Source organism: Sus scrofa, chromosome 6 (assembly GCF_000003025.6).
Source record: "Sus scrofa isolate TJ Tabasco breed Duroc chromosome 6, Sscrofa11.1, whole genome shotgun sequence".
Lineage (NCBI taxonomy): Eukaryota > Metazoa > Chordata > Mammalia > Artiodactyla > Suidae > Sus > Sus scrofa.
In genome coordinates this window covers 89,294,578-89,318,169 of record NC_010448.4, presented here as the reverse complement: position 1 = coordinate 89,318,169, position 23,592 = coordinate 89,294,578, and the positions used below count along the sequence as shown (strand labels likewise).

The 23,592-nt window shown below is 46.0% G+C and overlaps 1 protein-coding gene across 5 annotated transcripts; it reads left to right on the top strand.

The window, feature by feature from the left end:
* Positions 1–23,006, top strand: AK2 (adenylate kinase 2). Of its 5 annotated transcripts, none has more exons than XM_021095843.1 (7): positions 104–297; positions 9,267–9,392; positions 11,036–11,146; positions 11,275–11,369; positions 16,152–16,224; positions 17,384–17,579; positions 19,928–23,006. In XM_021095843.1, the coding sequence occupies exons 1-7, from the start codon at positions 199–201 to the stop codon at positions 19,930–19,932; spliced, it is 705 nt and encodes a 234-aa protein (XP_020951502.1). In that variant the 5' UTR covers positions 104–198; the 3' UTR covers positions 19,933–23,006. The 5 variants fall into 5 exon arrangements, 4 of the variants coding, with proteins under 4 accessions (XP_020951501.1, XP_020951502.1, XP_020951503.1 ...); XM_021095846.1 differs by lacking the exon at positions 19,928–23,006 and adding an exon at positions 5,074–5,116 and having other exon boundaries at positions 159–297; positions 17,384–17,749; XM_021095842.1 differs by having other exon boundaries at positions 1–297; positions 17,384–20,511.

The window sequence follows — 23,592 nt, the reverse complement described above, 5'->3', positions numbered from 1 at the left end:
CTTCCCCGGTATCGTTGCTTGGCCGGTAAACTGAAGTGTCTGTCGCGCTCAGGGGTGGGCGGAGCAGAGTGACAGACGTGGCTACGGACCAGTGTAAGGGGCGAAAGGGGCATGCGTGGCGTGCGTGGCGCGCTGGCCTGGAAACCGTGGAGCTGAGAGGTGTGCTGGAGGGTTAAGCAGTGAGAGACTTCGGCGGCCATGGCTCCCAACGTGACCGCCTCCGAACCGGCCCAAGAGGGTCCTAAAGGCATCCGGGCCGTGCTGCTGGGGCCGCCCGGGGCCGGCAAAGGTACTCAGGTGAGCTGCAGGGCTGGACTTGTCGGCGGATCCCGTGGAACTCCAAGGTCAGGGCGGCCGGAGGTCCTGGTCGCCCCAGAGCCGAGCCGCGCGCAGGCTGAGGCCTGGGGTGCCTGGGGTGGGGATGAGGGAGCCGTGACTGGCGTCTGGGGTTTCGGTAGGTGTTTGGGGGAAGGTCCAAAGTGGAGGTTGGAGAAGTTTGAGTTAAAGTTCTTGAAGGATCCAGGCTTAAGATGTCGTGTTAGGAGCTTTAAAGACTGATCAGAGTCCTGAAGGGATTAGAAGCTGAGATTTGAAGGGTAGGGTGAACCACCTGGGCTGAGGCATGTCGATTACAACCCGAGAGGAGGCTGAGACCCCAGACTCCATGAGAATTGGGAGTGAATTGTCCAGGGTTACGTTCCAGGCATCCGTGTAGGGGTCCGTTTCTGTAATGATTAATGCCTGAAGGTGGAAGAACATCTCCTGCAGGTGGGGAAAAGCGGGAGCTGGCCTGATTAGGAGTATTGCTAAAAGACGTGAGGTATGTCCTGCCTAGCCAGTCAAGTGGGGGAATCTTAATATACAGATAAGAAAACAGGCCGGAAGGGGTCAGGTGGTTTTCCCAGGTTAGCAAAATTGATTTCATGGAGCCTGGAACCTCAGGGCTCTGGGCGATTACGGAGTCTGAAGTTACCTTCTGCTGACTGTGGGGCCTCACTTGGCATCTGGGACCTAGTGGGCGCGTGGATCAAGGTTGGGATTTATGATCTTGTGTAGGATTTGAAAGCCCATAGGTTGAATTATCATCAGTATCCTCTTCCTGCCTGGGGTCTGGCGTTGCCCCTGAGGCCTCAGGTTTTTGCTTGCCCTTCTGAAGAACAGGTTCTTCTTTTGCTTAGGTTCTAAAGAAGGAATCCTGGAAGTCTGAGTTCCTAAGGGAATGGGGTTCTGGGCTCTGCTCTGTGCCCCATCTTCGCTTCCTAGCACTTGCAAAAATGGTAGAATCTTGGCATGTGTCTTACTCTTGGGACTCTTGTGACACCCAGCATATTACTTGGTACATGATGAGGTTATGAGAAATGGATGAAGACAGATTCATGTGGGTGATGAGGAGAAGAGAAGTCTGGGAGATTGAATTCTTTCCTGTGATTTGCTTTTTGGTTCTGGCCACTAGGTCAAGAAATACCACTTGCCCTTTTCTCTCTATAGCCAGAACCTGGGGCTCGCTGTTACCTAATCTCTTATCCTTGGTAACATTGAAGGCTCCTCTTTCCTGCTGCTGCCACCTTCAGTTATTAGGTAACCTGCAGTCTAGGAATGTTTAATCCCAAACTCTATAAACTTTTGCTCTGAGTAACCGAGATAAACAAGGTAGTTTAAATGCATCGATTGTTCATATTGAAGTTAATAATTTCAGTAGTTGTGAAATGGACAGCCCATCCCAGTGCTGAGACAAGGGCTTTGTCGTTTAGCAAGCTTTGCAATTTGTGAGCCTCACTGCTCTCACCTGAAATATGGGGATAATACTTACCTTACTCATTCAACGTTTCATGAGCACTGAACATTGGAGATAAAGCAGTGAATAAGACTGATAAAGTCCTTGCCCCCTAGACCAAAAGATCACAAGGATATTGGAAAATTATATACGTGTGTAAAGCACACCTAGATGACTTGACACATAGTAGGTATTCACTGATTATTGGCTCCCTCATCTTACTAACACATCTCCCCACTTTCTAATTCGGCTGTATGTCAGTGTGAAGGGTGATATATTCAGAAGGGTTTGAAGAAAATTATACCTTTGAGCTGATTTATAAACATGTATATATTATGGGAGTTGGTCAGAGAAGTCTTTGTGGAAGTAGAGGAGAATGTGATTAGAGCTAGGACTTGAGGAAGGATTTACACAAGTCACTTAACCTCTGTACACCTTTCTTTCCATAGTAGAAATACTGGTGGTAATTTTATGGAGTTTAAAAAGTAATGTTTTTGGGAGTTCCTGTTGTGGCTCAGTGGTAACAAAACTGACTAGTATCCATGAGGATTGGGGTTCATATCCTGGCCTCACTCAGTAGATTAAGTATCTGGTGTTGCTGCGAGCTGTAGTGTAGGTCGAAGATGTGGTTCAGATCCTGCGTTGCTGTGGCTGGAGCTCCAGTTCGACGCCTAGCCTGGGAACTTCCATATGCCGAGGGTACAACCCTAAAATGCAAAAAAATAAATAAATAAAAAGAAGATACTAAAAAAAAAGCAGTGTTCATAAGTCAGAGGTTGCAAAGTGGCATGCTGCAGCAGCAGTTAGCCTCCAGACACACTCCAACTTTTCATTATAAAGAGTTTGAATAAACAAAAGGCAGTTTGATATAATGAGCCCCTGTGTACCCATTATCCAGCCCCAGCTACCGTCAGCTGATGGTCATTCCTTCCCCATCCGTTCTGCCTTCACAGGTTATTTTAAAGCAGCTCCCAGATATCATAGAACATTTCGTTTGTAAATATATCAGTATGTATCTCTAAAAGACAAGTTCTTTTTTGTACGCAAGCACAAATATCCCCTAAAAAACAATAACAGTATATGTTCACATTTCCATTCATTTGTTTCAAAGATGTGATCATTTCAATCTCTCTCTCTCTCTTTTTTTCTTTTTTTTCTTTTTAGGGCTGCGCCTGCAGCATATGGAAGTTCCCAGGCTAGAGGTCAAATCCGAGCTGCAGCTGCCGGCCTACACCACAGCCACAGCAATGCTGGATCTGAGCTGCATCTGCAACCTATGCCACAGCTTGTGGCAACACCTGATCCTTAACCAACTGAGCGAGGCCAAGATTCGAACCTGCATCTTCAGGGACACTATATCTGGTTCTTAACCTGCTGAGCCACAATGGGAATGCCTCAAGTCTCTTTTAATTTATAGATTCCCCCCTGCACCTTTTTTTTTTCCTTACAGGTTTGTTTTGTTTTGTTTTGTTTTTTGTGGAAGTTGCTTATCTTGGGAGTGTCCTCTTTCTGGGAACTTTCAAAATTGTATCCCCAGGCCATATTTAACATCTTTTCTTTCCTGTAAATTGGTAGTTGATCGTAGCCATATCTGGTTTCAATTTTTTGGCCCAAGTACATCACAGGTGGTGATGGGCTGTCCATATCATGTCTCCTTGTCTCTGGTGAGCAGTGCCTGGGTCCAGGAATTCACTGTGGGTGGCAAAATGGTGATGGTACTGCTGTGATAATCCATGTGCTCCCCTATCCTCTGCATAGCCCTTTAGGTTGCCTGCTGCTTATATTTGACCCACTTCATTTTGCTTTGCCTGCCTGGCCGCCTTTGGTAAATGTCTGCAGTCTCTAATGTGAAATCCTAACCTGCCCAGTAATGTTTGTTTTCTTCCTACTAGTACTTCCTTTTATCCCTGCATAACTCATTATGACTGAAATAATGTTTCCTTTTAATACTTTTTTTTTTTTTGCCACCAGTGGCATGCAGAAGTTCCCAGGCCAGGGATCAAACCTGAGCCACAGCAGTGACAATGCTGAATCCTCGACCACTAGGCCACCAGGGAACTCCCCCCAAACTTCTTATTTTTAGCTAAAATAAACATCTTAAAACTACCTGCTTTTGCATCAACATAATGTCTAAAACATCTAGAACATTTGCGTTTGTTATTTTGTTTAAATAACCTTACTTTGCTGTCTCCCTTTTGGGGTTGGATGTTCCCATGGTGTGGCCAAAACTGAGGTGTGTTTCCTGGCTTTTCTGCCAACCCCTTTCAGTTCCTCCCATGTGTCCAGTTAATACCAATTCATCAAGGCCAGCAGGCTTAGGTTATCAGCTAAGGTCAGGCTCTGTCAGTTGTCAGTGCATTGACACAGCACAGAAACAACTTGCTGGGACCCATGCTCTTATTCCCCCCTTTACAGTTAGAGAAACTAAAGCTTGAAGAGCTTTTTCGCTGGGTTCAAAGGCAAGTAGTTGGCTGATCTTGCATCTGAATAACTCCTTAGCCATCTGATATACTCTCTGCTTCTTTTGTTGTAAAAGTTCTGTGCTGGAGATGCAGAGCAGCCTTTGCCCTCAAGAGGGTGTTATATCACAAAATAGTCACCCTTTGCTGGGTTAGGTGACAGACCTCCCAGCCAAAGACTTTACATGTATCATCTGATTTAATCCTCCAACCCTAAGGGGAAGGTCCTGTTGTTTTCCTTGGCTTTTTACTGATAAACTGAGGCCCAGTCTGTGTCTTGCCCCAGAACATACTTAAAGTAGCAAAGATAGGATTTGAACTCATGCCCGATTGTTCAGCAGCATAACCATCCTGTATTATTGCTGTCAATCTAGGTGTAGAAGCAGAAATCAACATGCATGCAGGCAATGCTTACCAGGGCAAAGTATCACATGGGAAGTGTCAGATGAGTGACTGACAATGCTAGGATAATTCAGGGTTAGAACAAGAACTATAATATGGGAGTGCCCATTGTGGCTCAGTGGGTTATGAACCCAGCTATTATCCGTGAGGATGCAGGTTTGATCCCTGGCCTCAATCAGTGGGTTAAGGATCTGGCATTTCCACAAGCTGTGGCACAGATGGCAGACACAGCTTGGATCCCACATTGCTGTGGCTGTAGCGTAGGCTGGCAGCTGCAGCTCCAATTCGACCCCTAGCCTGGGAACTTCCGTATGCCACGGGTGCAGCCCTAAGAAGAAAGAAAGAAAAAAAAAAAAAACAAACTTTATTTTGTTGAGAGGCTTCCATTCTTCCTCCTATCGACCTGGGTATGTTTGTACTAATGTATCTGATTTATAGGTGAGGAAGAAGTTTTAAAGAATCACCGGCTGGAGGTTACACGGTAAGTCAAGAGGCAGAGCTGAAAATCAAACACAAATTTCTGTGCTTTTAAAAAACTTTTTGCTGCAGTATAATATACACAGAGAAAGGTGTAGGTATTCCAAGTGAGCAGCTTGATGAATTTTCCCATGTGAACCCACTTGTGTAGCTTGTACCCCATCAGGAAACAAAACGTTTCCAGCACTGTCTGGGCTCCCTTCTACACAAACACACCTTTCCCAAGGACAGCCACTAAGACTCTGGGGTGTGCTGTTGCCAATAAGGCCACGTGGTGTCACCAATAAGAGCTGAGGCTCTGCAGTCTTGAGGCCATTGCCAGATCTCCTGTTACCAGCTTTGTGTTCTTGGGCAACCTAGTCTGAATTTCATCTGTAAAATGCAGATATAAAAATAGTTTCTACCTCATGGATTTGTTATGTGTAATGCATGCTAAATACTATAACAATGCATGGAAAAATTGCTTGGCATCTTGCAAACACCCAGTTAGATGATGTTATTATGATTCCTTCCCAGAGGAAAAAAGTGTAGTTGAGGAGGGTTTTTGATAGGAGAAATATGCTCAGAATTTGACTGCAAAGAAGGATTGAGCTTGAACCAGAGGGGGAAGGGAGATGGCGTTTCTGCATCGAGAGGAACTTGAGCTGAGGTCCTCAGAGAGCTTATATTTTGCATTTGGAAATCACACATAGAGCAGCTGTTTGCAGGGGTGCTGGGCATCCTGGTAGGGGACTGGGAGAGGCAAATTTGAGTAGTTTGTGAGAAACAGGAAGTTGGTTGTGGAGGACATTGAGAGCTAGGCCGAGGTGTTGGGACTTCTCCCCTGTGGTCCTGGGGAGATGTCGATACTTCTGAATGAATGCATGTTGGAGGATGGGTAGCATGTCCAACAGTATTTTAGGAGGTGATTCTAGCTCCCTGTATGTATAAACACTGGAGGTGGAAGTGGGAAGGACTGTAGCAGAAAGATGATTTCAAGCTGAGAAAACAACTGAGTTTGAGATTAAATCAAATCTTGAAGACTGATAGTTTCCCTTTTTTTTTTCCACTGAAAGCCAGGCACTATGATGGGTTCTTTCACATACATAATCTTATTAAATTCCCGTAACAGCCCTAAAAGTAGACACTGTTATCTGTACTCTAAGCATGAGGTTGCTTAACTTGTTCATGGTGACACAGTGAGTTAACTGTAATCCAGATCTGTACCACTGTAAAACCCAGTCTTGCACCACTGCCCCAGGGCTTCACAATCTGGGTGCATCAGAATCCTGGGGCACTACCTGAGAACCACTCAATTGGACACTTTTTGTATTTTTTAACAAATGCCTTCAGCTGCCTGTGATGACCTGAAGTTTAAGAACGCTAAACCCACCATGCTGCCTCTCTAGTTGTTTTAGCTGTTCTCACACACACGTGCTTCCCGAACCACAGGTTTCTCTTGCAGATGGGGAGCCTATTTCTTGGGCTCAATGGTGGCCCATAGCTAGTGAAACACATAGCTCAGGGCCTCAGCAGCAGCACAACACAGTCCAGAGGCCAACAGCACAGCCAGGCCTGGAAGCTGGTTAAAAGCAGTACACAGGCCCCACCTGATGGAATCAGAATCTGCATTTTAGCAGCACCTTCAGGTGGTTTGGAGTGGAAGCATTCCTCTGAGGTGTAAGTGTGAGGTTTAAGGGGAATAAGATAAAGCTGTTTCATCAGGCTTCTTCTGTAGTTTGCAAGTAAAGAATAATGCAAAAAAGAAAGTCCATGAAAGGAGTTTGTTTTTGTTTGTTTGTTTGTTTGTTTTTACATTAAATGTGTACCGTGTACCGTGTATCTGATGTTTTGGGTACTTTATTTTATCCTCATAACAGCTGTATGAAGTAGATATTATCCCCATTTGACTGATGAGGAAACTGAGATTCTGAGAAGTAGCCAGAGGTCAATACAGCTATTGAGGGCAGCCAGGGTTCCTGTGTACATCTGTCTGACTCCAAAGCCCATGCTCTTGGCAGCCCACGCATTGATTCCCTTAGTCTCTAGCATGCGCTGTCTTCCCTCTGGGCACGTTCTTCCACACAGCTGTTGGGTCCAGTCACCTGGAACAGCACAGGAGTCCTGTGGGTTGGGGTGATAGAAATAGACCCATTCGTCTTTGTGCTAACAGCTCTTCTCCGGTGTTTGGATTAGCCTTCCCCCTGGAATGATCCTGACCTTCACATTTTTTACCCAAGTTCATTTCAATAACCAAGGAGCAATGGGGACCTACTGTACAGCAGAGAGAACTGTACCCAATATTCTGTGATAATCTATGTGGGAAAAGAATCAAAGAGAATAGATTTGTGGACATGCACAACTGTATCACTTTGCTGTACAGCAGACATGATCACAACCTTGTAAATCAGCTGTACTTCAATAAAACTCAAAAAACGAACAAGACGAAAGATGGGCACAAAAGCACAGCTCTGGGTTCGTGGCCACTGTGCCAACCTAAACGACTGCATGATTTCCCCTTGCCAGAGGGCACTGACCTTCACCGATTTTTCCAAAGTACAGTTTTTAATACCTTTGCTATGAAGTCAGTTCCTTGCTTGTTCTGAATCAGTCTGTGAATCACAAACTAGCATTTGTAGGGTTGACCCCCAATCTGCTTAGCTTTTATCGTGTGCACCTAAGAAAAGCCCTGGAGAACTGGTTTGAACAAGGCTCTAACCCTACTTATTTTACAAAATAATAGAACCCGAAAGCTAAGTATTAGGCTTAGCTAATTTCATCAGGAATTCTACATTCTTTTTTGGCCACTACAAAACTGATGTTGAGCTGTCCGGGGTCCCTTCCTCTTCTAGACTTCACTCTGTAGTATAGTTCACGAAACTATGGGCTCAAAGCAGACAGGGTCTGTATCTCCTATTCAGCTGTTTCTCTGGCCCCAAGCAGAGTTCTTGGAAGAGAGATCAGTATTTTCTTTCTGTAGAAATGAATGTGGAATTAGGGCCGGGGTTATAGTAACAGCTAATATTCCCTGAGCACTTACTATGTGCCTGGCCCTGTGTGTGTCAAATTCTATATAATCTCATCAACCCAGTGATATAGGTACCTCCATTTTACTTAAAGGAAATTTAAAATTTAGAAAAGTGGATTAAATTTTTCTCTAGTCACATATCTCGTCATCAGTGGACCTGGTGTCTGAAACCCAGGCAGTTTGACTCTCAAGTCTATGCTCTTAACTGAAAAGATACACTACTTCCTAAAACTACTACATAAGTAAGTGTTTACCGTTTGCCTGGTGCTCTTCATATGTTATCTCATCTGGTCTTCACAGCTACTTCTGAAACGGAGCCTTTTTGCCTTCGTTTTAAACAGATGAGAAAAGCACCCCCCTGAGAAATTAAGCGATTTGGCCATCATAATACAGCTGCCTAATGACAGCAGAGGGGAAGAACCCAGCCTACCTGGGGGAGACCATTCTGCACCCAGCCCCAGCTGCCTCCCACACTAGCGGGTACAACACTTGACAACTACACATCCATTCTTTTGGCAGATATTCAGCACATTACATGCCAGGCATTGTGCCAAGTGCTTTACATACGTGGACCCAAATTTCACAGCAACCTTGTGAAGTATTGATAGGGTTTTTCTATACTTTCCGTTTATAATGGGGAAGTTGAGGCTTATATGTCACTAGCGTGTCTAGTGGAAGTAGTGTTAATAGCTGATTTTTTTTTCTTTCCTTTTTGGCCACCCTGTGGCATATGGAGTTCCTGGGCCAGGAATCAGATCCGAGCTGCAGTTGCAACCTAAGCCACAGCTGCGGCAACACCAGATCCTTAACCCACTGTGCGGGGCCAGGGATTGAACCTGTGTTCCAGTGCTCCCAAGATGCCGCTGATCCCTTTGTGTCACAGTGGCAACTCCGATAGCTTATATTTATGACAGCTTCCTGAGTGCAAGGTGCACTGTTTTAAGTGCCTTATATGTGTTATGTAATGTAATTCTTACTACAACCCTATGATCATGTTGGAATATAATATAAGGTACTTTTATCCCTGTTACAGATAAGGTTGTTCATGCAGCCAGTAATTGACAGGGCCAAGTTCACACCCAGGCTGTCTGACTCCAGGACCATATGGTGTTAACAGTATCTTGTTTTTTTGTCCTCCCCTCCACAGGCACCCAGATTGGCTGAAAACTTCTGCGTCTGCCATTTGGCCACTGGGGATATGTTGAGGGCCATGGTGGCTTCTGGCTCAGAGCTGGGAAAAAAGCTGAAGGCAACTATGGATGCTGGGAAACTGGTAGGTTTGCTGGTACCAGTGAACATTGATCTCACTGAGTCGAGATCTGCACTGCCTAAAAGGGTGACTGCCAGGTGCATGTAGCTCTGAAATTAATTTTAATTTGAAATTAACTTCCTCAGTCTTACTTGCCACATTTCAAGTTCTTGCTAGCTAGGACAGATATGGAACATTTCCATCATTGCAAAAAGTTCTAATGGTCAGCCTTGCGCTGCAGGGTGTTTTAACAAACTGGCGCACTATATGAAATTTTACGGTAGCAAAGTACTTGGTTCATTCTGAATTTATGGCGCTTGTTTTATTCACGGTATTCTTGGGGTTCCTTTATGTTACGTTTTGTATTATACCCATTTTTAGGGCCAAAAATGAAACTGCCATCCCTAGGCTCAAGGGTATATTCAAGAGAGGACTCAGGAGGTCACAAAGTGTTTGCGATCTACTTGCGTGATTCTGTTCTGTCTCCAGTGGAGCTGCTGCTTGGCAGTTGACACAAGTAATGCTTATTTGGGGGATATAATTGCATTTTCGCTTGTTTTGAGCCCAGTGGATCTGATTGGACAAGTATAATTTATTATCCACTGAATCTTCTTTGGTTAATGTCAGAGCTTAATTATAACTGAGTTATTCTGGGACTTGGCTGTGGGAATCACCATCAGAAGTCATTGTGTACTTGGCCCTCTGGTCTTTACATATCTTAGAACGTTGTTTGGGGAGGGTGCTGGGCTGACTTACCTCCTGTCAGGCTTTGAGATTCTGAGCTAGGGTGGCCTAGCCTGTGTGCCCACCTGCCCCTTCATGTTAGTGAGGCCTTAAGCCAGGAAGCTAGGTATTTTAGTCTTGGTAGAAGATCCTGTACTGAGAAAAAAATGGGATGTGGTAATGAGATTACTTATCTCTGGCGTTTACTTAGTCACAGAGCTTATACTTTGTCCCCAAGTTCACAGCTGGTCTCAGGAGATAAAAGCTTTAGCTACCAAAACAGGCAGACTTCACTGTCGTACTGGCAGGGAACTTTGCTTCCAGTGAAAGCCCAGGAGGAAACCAGTTTGGGGAAGCTAGGGAGGTTCTCACTGGGCCTTTTAGAGCAGCTCAGAGGTATGTTGGGCTGGCGCCTTGGTGCCTTGGTTCTGACCCAATCTTGCCAGGTCGGTGAACTGTTGCTTCAAGTTGGTGTCTTTCTACATTCTGGTCAAACCCCCATTCTCTCCTGGAGCCTTCTTAGGTGGTCTCTCAGCAATACGCCCTCACTTTCTGTGTCTAGAAGACAGCTGATTGCTGAAAAGCTGTTATCTGATGGTCAGGACTCTGACTAATGGCCAGAGAGGCCTTCAGGCCCTGAGACACGGGGATCTTCTGGTGGCATGATAGGCGCTGGGGTCCTCTTCCCTCACCTAGATTACTAGGACACAGAATCTCAAGGGAAGAGAATGTGTATATGGCAGCCACAGAAATTTAATCATAGAACTGAAGCTTCCAAATGGAGCCACTCCATATTTGCTCTGATTTTTGCTTCTTTGGGATCAAGAAAACATACTGTTTAGTAATCAGGTTATACAGACACAAACTTGTGACCTTGGAGTTGGGCTAATGCCACCCAGTTGATGAATTTAATAACTCCAAGCTGTTTTGTTCTTGACTTCCAGGTGAGTGATGAGATGGTCGTGGAGCTCATTGAGAAGAATTTGGAGACCCCTCCATGCAAAAATGGTTTTCTCCTTGATGGCTTCCCTCGGACCGTGAGGCAGGCGGAAATGGTGAGTGGCGTGGCTCTGTGTCACCATCTCATGAAAGCGAACTCTGGCCCTTTATCTCTTCACTCCTTTGAGGGAAATGGGTCTGACCAAGCTCTGGGAGCTTAGGTGGGCCACACGCTCTTTTACAGCTTGATGACCTCATGGAGAAGAGGAAAGAGAAGCTCGATTCTGTGATTGAATTCAGCATCCCAGACGCTCTGCTGATCCGGAGAATCACAGGAAGGTATTTGTCCCCTAAGGCCCCCTTCTTTTCATGCTTCCTCAGAGCTGTGTCAGACCCCTGGAACTGCCCTTGCCCAATCCCAGCCGTGAAGCTTGTGCCATTTCAACATGGATTGATCCTATTTGGTGACATGGGATGGGGATGTGGAAAGAAGAGTAAGGCATCTGAAGTCCAGCAGCAACTTAGTCCTGTCACCTTTTAGCTTTTTCCTAGCCTCTCTAAGGCTGTTTTCCTCATATGTAGAGAGGGGGCAATAGTACCTGCTTCAAGGAGCCACTGTGCATGATAGAGAGCGCATAGTGTGTGTAGTTCATGGTGCTCAAGAAATAATGCTAAATGCCTTACCTGTGTAGCTCCACGTTAGTGCTTTTGGGGTGTGTTTGTTTGTTTGTTTTGGACATACCCATGGCACGCCTAAGTTCCCAAGCTAGGGATCAAACCCAAGCCACAACAGTGGCAACTGCTAGGCCACTAGGGACCTCTGACTTCAGTGCTTTTTAAATCCAATTTCAGTTGGAGTTGTCATAACTTGATGTAGGCTAAATTGTATTAATTTTTAAAATAATAGGACCATCTACACAGAGTTTAGAAAATTAAGCAAAAACTTGCTTATGGTACAGCCAGCTTTTAGGAAAAAACACTTAGCAAAACCTAAACACAGATTTGTGTGTGTGTGTGTGTGTGTGTGTGTGTTTTGTTTTAAAGGACTTATTTCTCTATGGTAGTCAATGTTGAACAGAGAGATGCTTCTGCTTCTGCTTCTGACAAGTTTGCTCTGAAAGAGCACCACTGCTTTAGGCTGTAGTTTCCTCAAGCCTATACTATCTGCTTTGTTCCTTCCGGAAATATATGGGAAGCTTTCAACCACTGATTGACCTTCCCATTGTCTTTATTATGGGCTATAGCTTTTTCATCCCTTAGTCTTTTTTTTTTTTTTTTTTTTTTTGTCTTTTTAGGACCACACTCACAGCATATGGAGGTTCCCAGGCTAGGGGTCAAATTGGAGCTGTAGCTGCCAGCCACAGCCATGCAGGATCCGATCCACACTGACAACCTACACCAAAGCTCACAGCAATGCCAGATCCTTAACCCACTGATTGAGGCCAGGGGTTGAACCTGCATCCTCATGGATGGCAGTCAGATACATCTACACTGAGCCACAACGGGAACTCCAAGTTGTCCACTCTTAAACCAATGCTGTCGTAGTACATGTAAGTTTTTCAGTTAGGGTGGAAATGTTTTCTTATTGTAAATGTTGTTTTGATTTCCTAATGAGGTTGAACGTTTTTCTTCATGTGTCTGCAGTCCATATCTGTAAGGAGTGAGGCAGGCAGGTAAAAAGACAGCAGAATAAGTGTTTGAGGTATTCCTCTGGAAGGCTGCATTAGATACAGTGGCATCTATCATATATTAATGTTCTTTTCAAATATCCAGGTTCATGTTTCCGGCTATTCCATAGGTTCCTTCAGTGCAGGAATTTTTGTTTCTTTGCATCTCCCTTGGCACAGAGTTGGCAAACAAAGTTGATGTAGTCCAAGAAGCAGTAAGATTGACAAGAAGGGACCTCACCAGGGCCGGGTCCTGGACATGCAAGGCAGATGTTAACAGCACTAGGTGACACGAGGGACCATTGATTTGATTGGCCCAGCTTCCTATGTGCCTGCTTTGTGTGCAGCATAGTACTAGGCTCAGGGAGCAGGGGGCCTGGAGAGGATATAGGAGAACAGTATGTTGATGCCCATTTTCTCACCTCCGAGAGTCTACAGTCCCTATATGAAACCTGGGCTGTTTAGTGCAGCTTGGGGGCAGGGAGGGGTGGCTGCTAGGAGAGGTGTAAAGTCAGACTGGAGCTTCACGGATAGAGGGCATTTTGCTGAGGCTTTCCCAGAAGGGAGTAGAAGCAAGAATGAATATGGGTTACCCAGGGGTTGGGTGCTAACTGGGGCCAGTGGCAGAAGGTCTGTCCAGAGCTGGCTAAATGGCCTGGGCGTTGGGTGGGAGAATAAGTGCTCTTGGGAAGGTGGACTGGGAGCTTGGCTGGGGATGTCTGCCAAGCAGGAGAGGTGGACATGGCAGAGATTCTGAAGGACAAACTGCAGAATTGTAGAGGGTGAGAGAGGGAAAATTCAGTCTCCTGATTTGGAAGTGAGTGGTTTAGCGTGGCCCCCTGCCCCACAGAGGAGGAAACAGAACAGGTCAGACTGTGTAAAGCTGTTTTTCCAAGTTCACTCTGCATGTCAGCAGCACAGCTGGCACCAAGAGCCTGCTTTCTGCCTTCTAGCCCACTGTGCTGATTGTTGCAAGACAATGAGTTAGGAACTAGTTGGTTTACTATGGATCTTCCTTAACTCTGACATGATAAGGACCCCACTGTAAATGTCTTCTGAATTGACTCTGACCTCATTTTTAATATTTTATGGGTTAATTACTTTATATCTTGCATAAGTACTTAGTGGTTTTTGGTTTTAACCTATTGATTGTTGACTCTGATATCATTAGCTTAATGTCTTCACCATCCCCATTTTGTGGGTGAGAAAACAGGTGTCTGTAGGGTCACAGTCAAGGTAGCAGTGGCTGTAGCATCCAAGCCGATCCATGCACATCTTCACCTCCACCTCCAGGCCAGGATCAGTGGCTTATAGAGCTGTTTTGGTCAGAACTTGAGACCAGTCCTGTTTTAAGAATTAGAGATTGGACTTTCTTTCATTTCCCTTCTAGGGGATGAGTCTTCATTCTTAAAATGAAGTTCGGGAATAGGGAATGAGCAGTGTGTTATATGTAAGTGGATGGCTGAGGGAATCTGGGAGTGGGCAAGAGATGATGTAGAGATGTGGGGAGAAGGAGTTCCCGTTGTGGCGCAGCGGAAATGAATCTGACTGGGAACCATGAGGTTGCGGGTTTGATCCCTGGCCTTGCTCAGTGGGTTAAGGATCTGGCCTCACTGTGAGCTGTGGTGTAGGTTGCAGACGAGGCTTGGCTCCTGCGTTGCTGTGGCTGTGGCGTAGGCCAGCAGCTACAGCTCCGATTAGACCCCTAGCCTGGGAACCTAAATATGCCGTGGGTGTGGCCCTAAAAAGACAAAAATAAAATAAAAATAAAACAGAGATGTGGAGAGAGAGTCGTGTTTGTTGCAGTCTGGCTGCTCTCTGTCCTGTGCCCTCCAGAAGGTGAAGAAACAGAGTCTACATATCATGTTGCCATCCCTTCCCAAAGGGAAAGCTGTAGCTGAGTCCAGCAGCTTCTGCTCATCCTCTCCCCGAGTCTCCCAGTGGATGTCCTTTCCCAGTGGATGCACCAGAAGAACCCCTCCAACAACTCAAATAAAGGGGGGCCCAACCCTACATTCCATGCTTGCAGGTCCCCCCATTGCAATTGTACCCCTAGCTAGAACTGACCACTTGGCACCACAAAAATATGCTGTCATTAAAACACAGAGTCACATTTTACAAAGGTGTGTGGCTTTGATAGTCCCAGCTGATGTGCTGAGATATGGATCCCCTCAGCCACCAGAGCAAGCACCCCGAGTACTTTCTGTGCATGCCAAGAGGTGACGGGAAGCTCTGGTCTAACAGACCTTCGTGAGGAGAGCAGTCATCAGTGAAGTAAGCAGACCTTGGTTGGCATAGAATGGAGAACCAGAAATTCCCGCTGTGATTCAGCAGGTTAAGAACCCGGCATAGTATCTGTAAGGATGCATGTTCAAATCCCTGGCCTTGCTCATTGGGTTAAGGGTCTGGCATTGCCACAGGCTGTGGCATGGTTTACAGATGTGGCTTGGATCTGGTGTTGCCATGGCTGTGATGTAGGCCTGCAGGTGCAGCTCTGATCCAATGCCTAGCCTGAGAACTTCTATCTAGTGCTGGTGCAGACTTGAAAAGAAAAAAAAAAAAGAATTGGGAAACCACACAAACTCAAGTGGGCCCAGGCTGCTGAGCAGAGTTTTGCCTGCCTCCTTCCCTTCTTAGGTTTTGGGGTTCCTGTGACATGACCACTCTCAGTTAAGATCATGGGCTTGTTACTTAAGGGGACCCAGCTCAGATGCAGCTACCAGCTACATATTTGGTGCCAAATAAATGCTTCTTCTTGGGTTCTTTATTCCATGATTTATTTAATATGTTGTTTCTTCTGACGTCTTTGAATATTGCACTCTGGTGGCCGGGTTCTGCATCCCACGTGATCACAAAGGTGTGCAGCATTGTCTGGTGGTGTCTGCATCCATAGCACATATTTTTCCTATAGAATCTTTTTGGGTTTATAACCCAACTAGGTTAGAAAAGAAAGTTATTTTGTCTGTCCTCTGTTCCCCATAGCACTTTGTCCAAATCTCTGTTAAAGGATTATCACACTTATTGTGATAAGAAATTATTTATTTCCACATTCATCTCCCTTTCTAAATTAAGCACTGCTCGTGAGCAGGGATCTTGACTCGTTGCTTTGTAGCCCCTAGATTCAGCTTAAGGGCTAGGCACTTAGTAAGTGCTTGCTGCATGATCGTGTGAATAGATGACTGTTGGAGTGAGACCAGCCCCAGAGGTCCTTCTCTCGGATCCCGAATAAGGCTGTTATGCCAAACTCTCAGCCAGACACTCATTTTAATGTTGGGTCAAAATAGGAAGCATACTCACTCTGGCATAAGCCCAGTTATTTTCCTAAGCAAGAGATGCCTGTAACTGAGTTCGTGACTAGATTGAAGTCCTGGCATCCAGCTTCTCTGTCTGTGCTTCCAGTTTGGAGACCCCTGGGTTCAGGCGACCTGATTGGTCTTCATTTGCTGTCTTTCAGACTGATTCACCCCAAGAGTGGCCGTTCCTACCATGAGGAGTTCAACCCCCCGAAGGAGCCCATGAAAGATGACGTATGTAAACTAAGGACAGGAAACTTCTTGCCTTCACCTTTCTTCCTTTGCTTTTTTCTTTTCTTTTTTTTCTTTTTTCCCTCCTTGGTCATCTCATCTTCTCTTTATTCCTACCAATATAACTTAACCATGAGAAATATCACTGTCATGTCAATCACATGGGCAGTGGCTCATCTGTCCAGTGTTTCTCCAAGTGGTTTATTGTCTGACCTTGAACCAGTGCTAGCTACTGCCCAATGCCCAGTTTGTGCCTGTCTTTTATTCAGAGCAGCCCCTTTCTGTCATCATGGCAACCTAAATGGTCAACAAGTCAGGAGAAAGTGGAAGCCCCAAATTAGAGCTGGGGTGGGGAGAATAGTACTGAGGAGAGGTTTGTTCACCAGTCCTGTTTCAGAAAAATACCCTCTCCCTCTAGCGATGCTGCTGTGCCATCCAGATTCGGAAGCACTTGGCTGGATTAACATTACCAAGTTCCTGTGACAATCTTCAATTGCTTGCAGATGTGAAAGGGAGGGTCTCATACATATTCACGGTAACATTTGCCGTAAAGAGTCCGGTTGTCTGTTTTAGAGCAAATAAGAATTTCCTGCATTTACCTTTGTCATATGAGACAAGTTCATCAGGTCACATAGGTTCCAAAGCCATCTGTCAACTTAGTCACGTTTCACAGAATCGGTATTCTACCACTCAGCGTTCTTTCTCACTTTACTGCTGCTTCCAGAATGTCGATGGCTGACACCATCACAAAAACACTGGATACTTAGGCAGCTGAGATCCTACGTGCTAAGGCAGCTCTGCTTTTGACGTATTCTCCTAGACTCAGGGGCCTCCATCTTTCTCGTTTCCCACCCTAGAAGTATTTGTCTTGGAAGCCGAATAGCCTGATCACAAGCTGTGAGAGAAGGACATTGCCCGTGCCCCGCTCTCAGCCCTTTCCTCTCAGTTGTTGTTTCAGGCTCCCTGAGTTCCCTGGACCAGGTGGTCTCCTGGGACCAACTTGCTACAAGCACAGAAGTCCTTTATTGGAGAGGGTTTAGATTTTCTGTCTCTCCCTCTGATGGTCTTCATGATCAGCCAGCATCTCAAATCTGCATGTGGCATCAGATAAGGAGACCTTGCTAAGAGTCCCGGCCTTTCATCACCCTCTTCCTGTTCTCAGATCACCGGGGAACCCTTGATCCGCCGATCAGATGATAATGAGAAGGCCTTGAAAATCCGCCTGGAGGCCTACCACACTCAGACTACCCCGCTGGTGGAATACTACAGCAAACGGGGCATCCACTCTGCCATCGACGCATCCCAGACCCCTGATGTCGTGTTTGCAAGCATCCTAGCAGCCTTCTCCAAAGCCACATGTAAAGACTTGGTTATGTTTATTTAATGTTGAGTCCAAAAAGGAATTTCTTTCTTCTTCCTGTCCCTGCTGAGAAAGTGGGTGGGAATGGCAGAGCAGACAGAGGGAAGCTTCCTCAGGCCAGCAAGAATATCATTTGGTGTATTGATTAAAAAGCACTTTTTTCATGTATCTTTGGCATGTGTGCAACTCTCATCTCATCTGTGTGTGTGTGTGTGTGTGTGTGTGTGTGTGTGTGTGTGCGCGCGTGTGTCGGTAAAAGTATGTGTCCACCTCCTACTTTCTAAGTTATGGGCGAGGTTGCTTTACCAGCTGTTTACTTCTGCAGCCATGCTCTTGATTTTATTTTTTGACCAAAATAAACTAACTCAGGTATCTACCAGGCATTCTAATTTCCTGGTATTTATTCCATCTCCAAAGGCTAATTAGAAGTCCAAAGTCACGTGAAGTCAGGCAGGACCATAGTTCCTGATGGCAAACTGTTGGCCAGAAATTCCACTTGTTTTCTCACTCATAATGAAATGCCAACTCTGAGTGTGTGGAAAGGGATCATTAATTTTTTTCCCTAAACAGAAGGGAAAAGGCACATTACAGATTCCAGAAATTACTGAGAGAGGGTGTCACCATAGAAAGAGCCAGGTCAAGTTGGAGTATTTTTATGATCTGCCTCATGGTTCTGTAAAGTAAGAATGATTTGGGACCTGTGTTTGAATACTGAATTTTTGCCAAAGAATTAAACCAGGCGAAAGGTCCTTTTGAATTCAGACTGTCTTCTGAACCTCCAGACTGGGCATCTGAGAGCAGCCAGTCCATTTTCCTAAAGAGAGACCAGGGTAGGCTTGTTTTTATTTTTAATGTTTGCCTCTATTTCCAAGTATGAACAAAGTAGTGATTAGAGGGTGATCTGTTTTTGCATCATTTCAATAAGAATTTATTCAAACTCAGCCTCCCTGCAGGATGTGAAACCCAAATCAGATGTTTTCCTTTAAAACTCAACCCTCTTCCTTCCATGGAATTTCTGTTGTGGTTCAGCAGAAATGAACTCGACTAGTATCCATGAGGACGTGGGTTCGATCCCTGGCCTCGCTCAGTGTGGGTTGAGGATCCAGCATTGTTGTGAGTTGGGGTATAGGTCACAGATGCGGCCCAGATCCCACGTGCCTGTGGACGGCAGCTGAGGCTCTAATTAGACCCCTAGCCTGGGAACTTCCATATGCTGCGGGTGTAGCCCTAAAAAGACAAAAAAAAAAAAAAAAAAAAAAAAAAAGAACTCAACTGTCTCCCTTCCAGATCCGTAATTCATCCCTTACCTCATAATGGTGATGGCTACAGCCTCTCCAAGAAAGGATCCCCCCAAAATAAGATCACCTATGGTGGTAACCTGGCTTTATTCCTAACCTCAGCTCCCAACTATTAAGCATTTCCTGGGGCTCCATGCTGTGCCTTTTGGTCTTGTGGTTTGATTTATGGCAAACAGATGAGTTAATAGACTGCTGTGAGCGACCGCAGAAAATAGCAGCTTCTGGAAAAACCATTAGAAAATCAGTGGCAGGTCCAGTAAATAATGCCACCTGCCCAGTGTATTCTGTTGACTCAGTGCAGTGGACTCTAAAGTGCCCAGTCCCCATCTGACCTGGCTCTCCTGCTGTCTGTGGGACCACCAGAGGGCTTGTCCTCTGTCCACCTGGAAGCTGGCTGTGGGTATGTGGCCATCTTGCGTCCCTCTTTGTCTGCTTCAAGTGAGTGTCTGCTGGCTCTGCTCTGCTTTGTTTTCCTGGCTGTAAACTAACTCCACCCATTCTTAACGGAAACTCAATCTGGCGTGGAATGTTTCTGGGAAGCACATGACTTCTGGGAATGGACAAGGAAAAAGAGTAAAACCAAAACTGTCAGCATTGTAGGGAGCTGGGTTCTCTCTCTCTGGATAAAGGAAGCCTCATGAATCCTGAAATCTATTCCACTTCGACTGGGGACAGTTGCAGGCACTTAGCCTCAAAGATGAGGTCCTCACATGTTTGCTAATTGAGTGTGCATGATCCTTGCTCAAATATTTGTCATCCATCCATATACATTCACATGTGCACACACCCGCGTGTGGTATTTGGACTGCCGGTGAGAACTGGAAGATCGTGGGGGATGCATATGCCCTTTTGGAGGTAGTTAGTATTCCGTTTTTGCTTCGTTTAATTCCAGAGCCTTAACCTGAGCAGGCATGAGAGCTTTCACCTGGCAGAGAGATGTCCAGTGTTTAATGCATTTGGTTGCTGGGGCATGCATGCCAGCCTTCTCTAATATTTACTTGGTTTTTAAAAACCCATTTTGTTCTCTCTTGTTTCCTCTCTATTTCAGCCTAGTAACAGAAGGCCAGGCGAGACTGCACCACTGCTCATCACCCCGCGGCGTGATTCCTGCTCTTAGGTGCTGGGCAGAAGGGAGGGGTGCGCAGGGTAAGGGTGGAGAGGGAGGAGTGCTGAGGGCTCAAGAGGAGGATGGGAAGAGCCCCAGGTGGTAGTGAAGCGATTTCTTTTACATAGAGTAGGAATCTTAAAAATTAGAAACAAAGGGAAAAATTAATTTTTTAAAACATGGATTGGAAGGTGTAAGTAGAAACAGGGAGTTGCAGTATTATTTCTAAGGAATCATGTTTTCATGTACTCTGGACTGGTGACAATGTTTTTTTAAAGCCAGTGTCCTAAGACCTCACTTTTATCAGACCTCATGCCAGCCCAGGAATGCAGGCCATCACACTGCTGTCCTGTCTGTCCTGTAGCTTGGAACAGGGCAGGAGCCGACTGCTCACCCTGGTTCCCCACACTGTGAGACCAAGAAATCATCTCCGCATTTGAAAAAGATACGGGTGTTTTCCTGGGGCCGGTGGCTCAGCAAATCAGGTTTACTGGGGTCATGGGGCAGGAGGGGCAGGCTAGTCTCACTCCCTTCCTGACTCACCTGCCCACCTGCTCTGGCGGGTAATCTCTCTGCCACCACCCAGCATGTGCCACGATCCTACACTCTTGCCTTCCTCCATCCATGATGTGTGAAGGGACTCCTTTTAATAAATGAACAAGTGTCCTAAGCAACATTATCCAAAGATCGTCCTTTCCATCCTCAAATCCTGTGACTGGGATCACTCGACAGCACTGTGATGTATTATTTTCAATGAGGTGCCTTTCTTACCGGTCCAAATGCTGCCTTGTTTGGCCCCTAAATTAATAAAGCGTGTTAAAAGTTTGTATCCCCTGTTGTGGCATTTTTAAAGGGGATCCTGGCTAGTAAAAGGACGCTGAATTCTGGGTCTGACTTGGAAGCCCTCTTTTGTGGTCACTAGAAGCCGTGGGATAGAAGGTCCAAGCATGTGTTGTTAAGAAGAGCCTGTACCCTCTTGACCTTGAACTCATGCAGCATTTTCTTGAGCCTAAGGACAAGGCAGCTTGGGTCCAGTGAAGATAGCACTGTGCCTGGAGTTCAGGGGACGTACAGCGAATCCCAGCCAACCATTTACGCTGCCCCTGTTTCCTCATCTGAAAGAGAGACCGCTGACGCCACCTTCTCAGACTTGTTGGCAATAAATAAAGTTTAGAAAAAGCAGCTTTTTCTTGGTGCCTGGCACACAACAGACACTGGATAAATGCTATGGGGATCTGAATATACACAGAATAATAGCTGCTTCTGCCAGGCTGGATGATTGTTGAGCAGACAGCTGTCCACAGCCTAGAAAGCCAGGGCTTCTAATGCCTGAGCCAGGGTTTGGTTTTTCTTTTGTTTTGTTTTGTTTTTTTAATGTGTTTTGTTGTATAGTTCTAAGCCAGATTTTTGGCTGCCTTTTCAGCTGCCTCTTTAATACTCTTGGTTGCTTCTTTTTAAATCCATTTCTTTCCCTGCAAAAATGAGCTTAAATCATTTGTCCTAACTGAAGCTCTCATGCTCTTTGGAAGGGCGGCCTTTGCCAATGAGGTTTCTGAGAAATGGCTGCTGTTCCCGAAAACAGGGAGCTGGGCTGGAAGCACGGTCATTCTTCAGGCCCTCTTGCTCCGGAGAGAGGCAGAGTTGTCACTGGCACATGAAATCCTGCCCCTCTTCTGCTTTACCACTTCCCCTCCCTCTGCAGAGTCATTTGCAGGTATCATTTTTCAGTGCCTTACTTGCACGGATCTTTTCATCCTCTGAGCTGTTTAAATGCTCCATGAAAATTTTCTTCCCTTCCTTGATCACCATGAAGCAACCTGAGAGAAATCTCTGTCAGACCAGCCTGAGAGGACGCATGGCATGGTCTGGTTGGAAAGGATAAACTGAAAGAAGACCCAATGAGCTAGGAATGCTCACTCACTTCTTTGGGCCTGGTCTCCTCGTCTGGAAACCAAGGTTAGATGAGCTAAGAGTCACCACCTTTCCAGGAGGACTGATAGGCCAGGTATTGTGTTGTGTTGTGGGCGCAGCTCTGCCCCCACCACCTCAATTGACCCCCCACAAAACACCCTAGGCAGTTGGAGCTGTCATTCTTTTTTTTTTTTTTGCTTTTTAGGGCCACGCCCACAGTATATGGAAGTTCCCGGGCTAGGAGTCGAATTGGAGCTACAGCAGCTACACACCTACACCACAGCCACAGCAGCACCAGATTCTTAACCTACTGAGCAGGGCCAGGGATCAAACCCATGTCCTCATGGATACTAGTCGGATTCGTTTCCACTGAGCCACAACAGGAACTCCTGGAGCTGTCGTTCTATCACAGGCGAGGAAACCAAGCCTCAGAGTATGGTGGTCACATTCCTAAAGGCACCATAAGAAGTAGAGCCGGGACTCAAATGGTTACTGAGACCAGTCTGTCCCCTGGACCTTGTTGCTCAAGTGACAAGTGACTTAGCAGTGCAGCAGCAGAAAGGGCCCTTCCAGATGGGTTCTTTCTGGTGGGCACCCACACTGCCAGAAGTGATTTGGGAGAAGTCACCGCCAGTCTGAAGACCCGGGGCATGTGTCCTAGGATGCCGTATGCACGAAGTATTGCAGACAGGACAACGGTGAAGAGCAGCCTCCGTCCTCAGCAAGCCTCACCAGCCTTTTCTCGGAAGACAGCTAAATGAGCCAGAAAGCGGGTTGCAGCAGCAACTCCACCCTGAGACCTCCGGCAAGTTACTGCACCTCATCAGTTAAATGGGAACAATCCCCACCCCTCAGGTGTACTGATGACACTGGTGACATGCAGGCTTGAGCCAGGGTCCCTGGCCCACAGCAGGTGCTCAACACATGCTGATGCAGTTCAGAGAAAACATGGGCTGTGGCAAGAGCTGTCGTCTCCGGACTCGGGAACCAGCCTAGGCTAAAGATTCTTAACTTGAAGATCTCCTAGAAGTCTGTGGCCCTCTGAAATTGTATGCAGAATTCTTTATTTTTGTATTTTCAAAATTAATAATAGATAAACATTTAATGCTTACTGTGTGGTAGCTTCTGCGTACGTTATTGTTTATTCTCAATAACCATGTGGAAGTAAATACTGTCTCCAGCTTATGTCTGCATTTCGAGGCTCATATACCTAGGAATGGCTGAGCCTGGTCTGTGGCTCCACACCCAAGCCTCTTACCATGGCACCAATGACTTTGACACTTAGCTGGAGAAGGGAAAGCTTTTCAAGGTGCTCATGATACAGAGAGGTCTGAGTGAACAGAGAAGAAAATCAAGTAGGTTTGCTCTGTCACATGAAGGACCTGGGTTGGGAGTGCTCCCTCAGTTAAGGTCTTTTTCTGTGTCATTTTTCTTTATATTTTTATTTATTTTTATTTTTATTTTTATTTTTTGCTTTTTTAGGGCTGCACCTGTAGCATATGGAGGTTCCCAGGCTAGGGGTCTATTTGGAACTCCAGCTGCTGGCCTACACCATAGCCACAGCAACGCAAGATCTGAGCTGCCTCTGTGACCTATACCACAGCTCACGGCAACGCCAGATCCGTAACCCACTGAGCTAGGCCAGGGATCGAACCTGCAACCTCATGGTTCCTATTTGAATTCGCTTCCACTGCACC